This window comes from Triticum aestivum, chromosome 7D (assembly GCF_018294505.1).
Source record: "Triticum aestivum cultivar Chinese Spring chromosome 7D, IWGSC CS RefSeq v2.1, whole genome shotgun sequence".
Classification (NCBI taxonomy): Eukaryota; Viridiplantae; Streptophyta; class Magnoliopsida; order Poales; family Poaceae; genus Triticum; species Triticum aestivum.
The window spans coordinates 8,599,167-8,607,904 of NC_057814.1; the positions used below are offsets into that span (position 1 = coordinate 8,599,167).

General features: G+C 48.7%; 1 protein-coding gene and 1 pseudogene across 1 annotated transcript; one reads left to right on the forward strand and one right to left on the reverse strand.

Annotated features, from left to right (window-relative positions):
* Window positions 1–1,000: 1,000 nt before the first annotated feature.
* On the forward strand, window positions 1,001–2,355 carry LOC123165685 (probable carbohydrate esterase At4g34215). Its single transcript, XM_044583375.1, has 2 exons — window positions 1,001–1,779; window positions 1,863–2,355. Exons 1-2 carry the CDS (start codon window positions 1,141–1,143, stop codon window positions 2,070–2,072), a joined length of 849 nt encoding a protein of 282 aa, XP_044439310.1. The 5' UTR covers window positions 1,001–1,140; the 3' UTR covers window positions 2,073–2,355.
* A 52-nt stretch (window positions 2,356–2,407) lies between these two features.
* LOC123165684 (disease resistance protein RGA2-like) lies at window positions 2,408–6,803 on the reverse strand (annotated as a pseudogene).
* Window positions 6,804–8,738: the final 1,935 nt, after the last annotated feature.

Consider the following 8,738-nt stretch of genomic DNA (forward strand, 5'->3'; position numbering starts at 1 on the left):
GTCCGCCCAAATGGCGCATGGATCCGACGCTAGGGCAGCCGCCGCGGCCTCACCGGAGGCGATGAGGTTCGTCTGGTGTCCGAACGCGGTGCGGACGCGCAACCCCTCTGTTGGCGCGCTGAGCATCGAGACCCACCATGGTCTCGTCCGACGAGAATATGGCACGGCGTGCCCACCGTGCCAGGCACCGGGCGCGGGAGGCGGCGGTGGACGTCGACGAGGTGGAGTCACATTCTCCAGCGACCCGTATGGTGCATTAGTCCGGACGCCGCAACCACATGTGGAAGTCGCCGGCTCGTCCCACGACGGATCAATGATCGATCTGACATCCACCGGCACCGTTCGGGTTACGGGCTCTGACGAGGAAGAGTTGTGCATGGGAGACGGCGACGCCTTGAGTCCCGTGAGCCGCGTGTCTCATGTCCTACTCTACCTTGCCGGCGACCGGACCAACACTCCGGGGAGCGTAGCTGGCCGCTGAACATGGCCATGGCAGAACCGAGCAACCCCCGGTTAGATTAGGTTTCACGTTGCATGTAATAATATGAATTTAGGGTGTCCGGTTGTAGAATCAAATATTTGAGACGCGACTGGTCAGTATCCTCGGCCGGCGTTCGTCGGGCTGGATTTGCCCACTGCGACTGTAAATGCTCTTAGTCTGTAAAAAGCATCCGCCGATGTAAGATTATATTCTACTGATTCACCCATTACTCTTTGCTTGTCTGGCTCTTGACAGCATTGCCTTTTGGTTCCTCCGACGCCAGTACTAGTCTTTTTAGGTCCCAAGAAAATGCACCATGGTACTAGTCATGTGCTCTTGTGCAGTGGAGTCCAAGCTCGGACAGCTCATTTGACGCCTGTTTCGAGCCAAGCGCGGTTGCCCGTGACAGACACACATGCCACTGCCGCTGCCAGTCCCTCGCCCCCAGACAACAAAGCTAGAGGACAGCATCACACACCACCGCACGCCATGGCGGATTGGCCATTGTCCCTTGCCGTGCCATTTCTATATCATATCATCTCCCCACGATTGGATCCAGGCATCCATCCAGCACTGCCAACCAGTGGCACCCAGTGAGCAGAGCAGCTAGCAAGGGCCCGGCTCGTCGACCCGCCGTCACCCCAGACCTTGCCGAGACAATGGAGCCAGCGGCGGCTACGACGCTCCGGAGAGCGCGAGCTCTACCCATCCTGCTGGCCGTGCTGGCCCTGCTCGCGGCGGCCGTGAGTGTGAGCGCGCGCGGGGGCGCGGAGAGGGCGCCGACGCTGGTGTTCATCCTGGCGGGGCAGTCCAACATGGGCGGCCGGGGCGGCGCCACGGTCGGCAACCGCTGGGACGGCGTGGTGCCGCCGGAGTGCGCGCCGTCCCCGCGCACGCTGCGCCTCTCCCCGTCCCTCCGCTGGGAGGAGGCCCGCGAGCCGCTGCACGCCGGCGTGGACGCCGGCAACGTGGTGGGCGTGGGCCCCGGGATGCCGTTCGCGCACGCGCTGCTCCGCTCCCTGGCCTGCCCGCGCGGCGCCGTCGTGGGCCTCGTCCCCTGCGCGCAGGGCGGCACGCCCATCGCCAACTGGTCCCGCGGCACCGAGATGTACGAGCGCATGGTCGCCCGCGCCCGCGTCGCCGGCGCCGGGACGGGGAGGGTGGCCGCGCTGCTGTGGTTCCAGGGGGAGGCCGACACCCTCCGGCGCGAGGACGCGCTGGCGTACGCCGGCAGGATGGAGGCGTTTGTACGGGACGTCCGCCGCGACCTCGCATTGCCCAACCTCCTCGTCATCCAGGTCCGTTCGTCTGTCTCGACTCCATTGATCTTTCCATTGTGAACTCTGTGAGTGAATGCATCATCCATGGTGTCTTGGAACAGGTTGGGATCGCGACGGCGCAGTGGCAGGGGAATAAGCAGGGGAAGTGGCTGGACCTGGTGAGGAAGCAGCAGAGGGCGGTGCGGGCGCCGAACCTCAAGTACGTGGACGCCATGGGTCTCCCCCTCGCCAACGACATCACGCACCTCACCACGCAGGCCCAGGTCCGGCTCGGCAAGATGCTCGCCGACGCATACATCGCCACGCTCTGACGATGATCCAGTACGCAATCAGTCGGTGTGTGTGCCTGCCTGCCTGATTAGTAGTACTAGAGTTCACTAGAATACTATCATTGATTGATTCCACGGAAGAGTTGATTTGGTGATGATTAGTTGTTGACAAGAGATGAATAGATCTGCTTTGGTCAGGCTCCAACGAGCTCAGACCATTGCTGCCATGAGTTGTTATTGGCATTGTAGGAACAAGTGTAACAGTCTCATCACCAGTACGACAGACATTGCCGTTTTGCGGAGGGAAAATCCTTGGCCTTTGTTATGTTTATCTACCTGATGAAAGTGAAAAGAAGCCTGTTTCAACGGCACAGACTTTGTTAGTTATTATCTACACACCGAAGATACAATGTTGTAGACATAGATTGGAATCTACAGCACGGACTTGAAAATAGGCCTCATGTTTTCTCGCAAAAAAGAAAAAAAGAAGCCTCATGTCTGTAACTCGTTGCAAACTCATTGATATTGGCTGGAGCTATCAATATCTATCAATGAGTTTCTTATGAAACTGCTTCCGGTTCCAGTAATAGCTATCAAGCCGAGCCGCACAATTAACTTGCGATACATTCGTACGGTAGAAGAAATGTAAGAGTGTTGGAGTCACACCTGCCTTGTGCTGTTCAGATTGAAGGAACGACCAGCTCGTGCATTACTACATACTCCCTATATGTATTTTTGAGAAAAATGAAATACTACTTGCAGAGGACCTCCGCAGAGAGAGAGAGAGAGAGAGAAGTAATGACCATTGCGGCCGCTAATCCCTCCGCAGAGAGAGAGAGAGAGAGACCCTCTGCTGCTGGTTGATGTGTCGGCCCACAGCGTGCATCCTCTGCTCCTTCCTCTTTTAAGGCCTTGTTCGTTTAATCCTCCTCTCAAGGAGATTGGAGTGGATTGGAGAGAATTTTGACTTGTAGGGGTTCTAATCCCCCTCAAACCCTGTCATTCTCCTTCAAAAACCACCTCAACCGAATAAGGCCTGACGAGGACGGCGGTTGGCCCTCCAGGTCACGGCACGCACAGCGGCAAGATTGACCATTGCCTCCTTCATGCCACGGATGCTTTCAGAGATTCAGACCTGCAGATATGTCGAATCCATCATGTTATCACCGGATTCAATGTGAGAACATTTATCTAGAGTTTTAGACACAAGGGAGATTGGTTATTTACCAGGGCGCTCATGCTTTTGCCGATTTACTTTGCACCATCATCAAAAAATCAAGCTGGTGATATCCACTTACGTGGGACAGAGGAGACCAATTGGAAATACTCCCCACCTTCTCTGCATCGTCTTCCCAACTCCGGGCAGCCATTTATGAATAAGCGTTCGAGGGCTGGCAACCGCTCCAGGAGACCATGCGGGAATACCTCCAAAGCTGGACTACCCCAAATCTTCAATTCCCTAAGACAAGTGAGGCCACACATCCCATCAGGCAACGCTTTCAGGATGCTGCAGTTTCTCACAAAGAGACTCCTCAGCTCGGCCAGATTCCCAAGGTTCGAAGGCAGCGCTATCACACTCCGGCACTCAGAAACCATCAATTCCTCCAGGGACAACGGAAGGGTTTCCTCCTCAGACGATGAAGTGCTCCCCTCCAGGTTGTCACAACGTTTGATATACAGAACGCGGAGGCGATCCAAGCACCAGAGCTCCTCTGTTGGCCAATGGACAAGATTGCTGCAACCATCAATCGTCAGGTCTTCCACAAACGAAAAGCATTTCCAAACCATAAGTTGTGAGCTGGACAATCGAGAGCTTCTGACCAAGCTGTTGGGGCCTTCCAGAGTCAACCACACAAGTTTTTCAAGAGGTATTTCACTTTGGCCTTGCTGGGCGTCTAGAGGCAACATGGGTTTGTCTTCGAGAGACCCAAGAGTTAAGCGGACGAGAAATGGCAAGGAGCCTAAATGGATACACATAATAACTGAACCGACTGCAATACTGTGAACTCCAAGTATTGTCAAGTTGCTGACATTGGGGATCACTGGAATACTTGCAAGCTTGGGGCAATTTTTGATCTCTAGCTCTTCAAGCACTGGGAATGTTACCAGGTTATTACTAGGCTCTCCCACACTATATTCTGCCCATATCTCCAGGCTTGGTAACTCAATCAACCTCATCTTCTTCAACCTAGGGAAAATTTGCAGAGGGGTAATGCATCCTCCACATTCCTCATCAAGGTTATTACATAATGTTGTCAGGTTATCCATCATCTTTAAGACCAAAATCTCTAGAGAGACCGAGAGCCATATTACAGGGATACTCTTGCATTTTGGGCAATCAGACATTTTGAGTTCTCTCAAGCAGTCAAACATCTGAGGCTTTCTCATCCATTGTGATATTTCTAGGCCACCATATCCACATATCTCCAATTTCTGGATATTACTATGAGGTTCTAAGCACTGAAGCACTTCTTCCACATTACATGCAATATCTCTAGGCCCATCATCTATTTCTTGGTCCCAAGAGAAGAACAACTCACTTAGATTTTTCTTCTGATTGAGGTTGGCTTCTTTTGCATTCTCGCCACTCTTTATCTTGCTCAAATTCAACAATTACAAACTATTGCTAAGGCATTGTAAATCTTTGAGCTGCTCTATCCCAAGGCCATCTCCGGTATCCACTACAAATGTTGTTAATATGTGAAGGTTGTTCAGTAGACCAAAGTTTGGAGACATACTTTTGAGCCTATCACAACCAAAAAGATAAAGATGGATGAGCTTTCTCAATCTTGACATGTCTTCTGGTAACTGTTGCAACTCCTTGCAATCTATGAGCCTCAGTGTTTGCAGGTTATACAACACACATATTGAATCTGGCAACCTCACGATGTCAGACCCAGAGAGGTCAAGATATCGTAAATGTTTTGCATTTATGGCCTTGCAAATGACAGTTGGAGAAGGGGGGCAATGCAATGCTCTTAGTGATGCCAATACCTGTTGCAACTCCTTAATATCCTTGTGTGATCTGCTTGGAAAATTATAATTATGATCCTCCCATGATTCTGATGGAGCTAATAAAGTGCGGAGGTATGTTCTGCCTTTGCATAACCCACTGACTCGTTCCAATTCAGCCTTTGACATTTTCATGTGACAAACACCTTTTAACAATGCTTTCTGCTGAGACGATCCTTCTATACTTGCACATTCTTCTGTGACATCTTTTGCTAGATCATGCATTAAGTCATGCATTTTACATACAACTGTCTTATATTGTGTGTCACCATGATGGATTGCAGATTTGACTACCACTTTCTTATCTTGGAGGAAGGACCTCCAAACCAACTCATCAAAAATGAATTCTCCTTTCTGTACTAAATCCATTGTTCCCTCTTCTGGAATAAAGCAGTTTGCCATCCATAGTTGGATCAACCTATCCTTCTCCATCTCATAATCCTTGCGAAAAACTGCACAGAATGCAAAACATTGTTTCATTTCAGAGGACAGGTGTTTGTAGCTTAACTTCAGTATGGGCATGACCTCATATTTGCCTCCATCATTATCCCCAATGTTACTTTCTTCGATGGCCTTCCATTCCTGTACTTTTTCCTTTGAACTCAGCAATCCACCCATTGTCTTGAGAGCAAGAGGCAACCCCCCGCATTTATTGACAATACGCCTTCCGATGCGGGCTAACTCTGCTTGCTCCTCTACACCATTGCTAAATGCTTTATGTGCAAACAATTCCCATGAATCTTGTTCACTCAGACATTCTAGCTTGAGGGGTCGAAGGGTCTGCATTATAGAGGCCACTTTATGGCTTCGAGTTGTGACTACTATTATGCTTCCTGGTCCACCAACAGAACACAAAAGAGGCTTCAGATCATCCTCCCACATCCTCTCGTTCTCATTCCACACATCATCAAGCATGAGCATAAACCTGTTTTGGCCAATGACTTCCTCAAGTTGCTTTCGCAACAGCTCAATGGTGTCAGCCATGTCACATCTTTTATTTCCAGCCAACTCAATGATGGATTTCAAAAGAGCAACGACATTAAAGTTGTCGGACACGCTGTGCCACATCTTTAACTGAAAATGTTCCTGGATCTGTTGGTCATTATACACCATCTTAGCAAGAGTTGTCTTGCCAAGACCTCCCATCCCAAATATGGGGAGCACCTGCACATTCCGCTGATCTTGCTGGTTCAGCAGCAACTTCACCACCACCTTCTTATCATCATCTCTTCCAAAGATTTCCTTAGTGTCATCCAGTTTTGAGTGTGTTTGCCTCCAAGGATGTTGCCGCTCCTTACGGACAGAACTCTCCAAGTCAAATGTGTTCATCTCCTTAACCAACTTATTGATCTTCTTGAGGACGTTCTTGAGTTTCCTGCTCATTTCAAAACGAAAGAGCAACGGGCTGTGGCGCGTGATGTAGCCGAGTACCTTGTGGGTAGTGGACTTGGCAATCTTAGACTGGCGGCGCAGCGCCTCATACCGGAAGTCGTCAAGCACGTCGTCGGCCTCGTAGGCGATAGACTTGAGCTCCTTCATCCAGCTCTTGACATACCTGTTTGTCTCACTCCTCTCCTCGGCATTCGCCAACTTGCACTCAACGGCTAGCAGATGGCGCTCCAGCGTTCGGCGGTCATCGTCGAGGCCACACATGCGGCTCACGGTCTCAACAAGTGCGTCTGCAGCCTTGCCGGCCACGCCGCGCACTAGAGGAAGAAGCAGCGACTCTGTCATGATCTTGCAGGTCGGAGGAATAAGAAACTGCAGCAGGAAAGGAGAGAGATTAAGCACTGCAGAACATGAACAACCTCGTAATCCTCCTATTTTATAGTTCCACAATAGCTTAGCTTGTATAACTCGTGTATAGCCCTGTTGTACATACTTCTTGATACATACACAAAGATTCCAATGGGGTTTTGCCTACTGTACAGCTAAAAAAACAAAGATGAACAATCGAAGAAGAGCAAAACAAGGCCAAGGATTGAGAAGAGAATTCACCTCCACAACGTCCAGATTTGATCTTGTCCAGATTGGTGAAAGAGCAGCGTACGGCTGCTCGTTCCTTCGCCGCCCCTGTGTAGGTCTCTCGCTAGCCAAGGCTACTATGGAGTTGTGTGGTTGCTGGAGAGAGGATGGAAGCAAATGGAGATAAGATCAAGGAATCCAAGAGCTATATTGACTGAAGACTGTCCCTCATTTATTTGCAACCATACATCACTATTATTGGATATTTCTATAATTTCCTTCATTCTATATACTTTCAAATACTCTGTTTTACTTATACGCAACTGTTTCTTAAGATCCTTTTAGCATTGCCATTGCGTTAGTGCAGTGAATTATTTTTTCTGAGTTTATTTAATATTCGTAAGACAATCCAGAGTAGATGGTGTACGTCTAATTGTTCAGTTAGTACAAATAACTGTGGAAGGAAACATTTTTCTCAGAAAAAAGGCAGTGGAAGGGAATAAAGATGGAAAGGGTGTGGAAATGTTGTATTTAGGTCGACAACACTTCCCTTTCATTCAATAAATACTGAAATACCGATATTCAAACTAGCTTTGAGCTTATTTTGCAACTTGCATATACGAACAATTACCTGTACCATTATCATTTCATTTTCCAACTTGTCGATTGGACAATAAGCTAGACATCGATGCATCTGCTCTGAAGACTGAAGACTTGTTCTCACTTGTGTCACTCACTGTTCTGCAGGAATAGGCAAGATGTTGTTGTCAGTTACTGCTCCAGAACAAATCGACACCAGATAATTTTTTTTTTGAAATGGAAGACACCAGAAATCTCATAACCAGGAAGAATTTTTGTGTGGAATGTATTGCCTATGTCAGGCCAAGAAAGCTCTGAAGAGGCGCTCCTGCGTCAATTCCTTTCACGACGCAACGGGCCAAGTGCAACTCAATTCTCTACTCTATTTTTTTTTTAAAAATGGAGGAGGACCCCCGGCCACTGCATCTGGACGATGCATGCAGTCATTTTATTAATTATTTACACAAAGAACTTACAAAGTAGGGGGAGAATTTCATTTCCCCGGCCTCTGCACCAACTAGAGATGCATACGGCCATTTTTAGTATGAGTATCAAGATAAACATGGTCCTTAGAATTTTTTAAATGAATATCAAGATATTTTTTGATGAGTGGTTTCACCACACACCAAACTTGATCCTCAATAAATGGGGGAAAACCTCTATGCATCACCTGTCAATTCTAGGAATTAAACTCGGGCCGTTAGGCTGCACAACCACGTGCCCAACCACTGAGCCAAGGTTCTCTTTGCTTAGATCACCAAATAAATATCAGTGCTAACAATGGCTGCTGGAGCACATAAGTTAACTTGTATTATAAAGGGCAACAGAGTAAGATTAATCATCTGCAGCGCAAAAATGTCAGTTTCAAAACAAGATGTCCGGTCCTCAGTTTCAGTCTATTGCCAGAGAATGTGCTACTTACGGTCAGCTGACCGGATTTCTTCCTGTGCAGACAGCATGCAATTGTTTGCCGAACTCCGTTGTACAGGAGACTCAATATGCATGTACGAGGAGACACAATATGCATCTTGCCTATAATAGGGTAGTCTCTAGAACCCTGAGTGTTTCCTTCTATGGCAGCTACTCTTCGGTTGTCGCCGAGCGCTATTTAACAGTTTGGTTGCTATGGTTTGCCTTGGCTTTCAAAAAGTT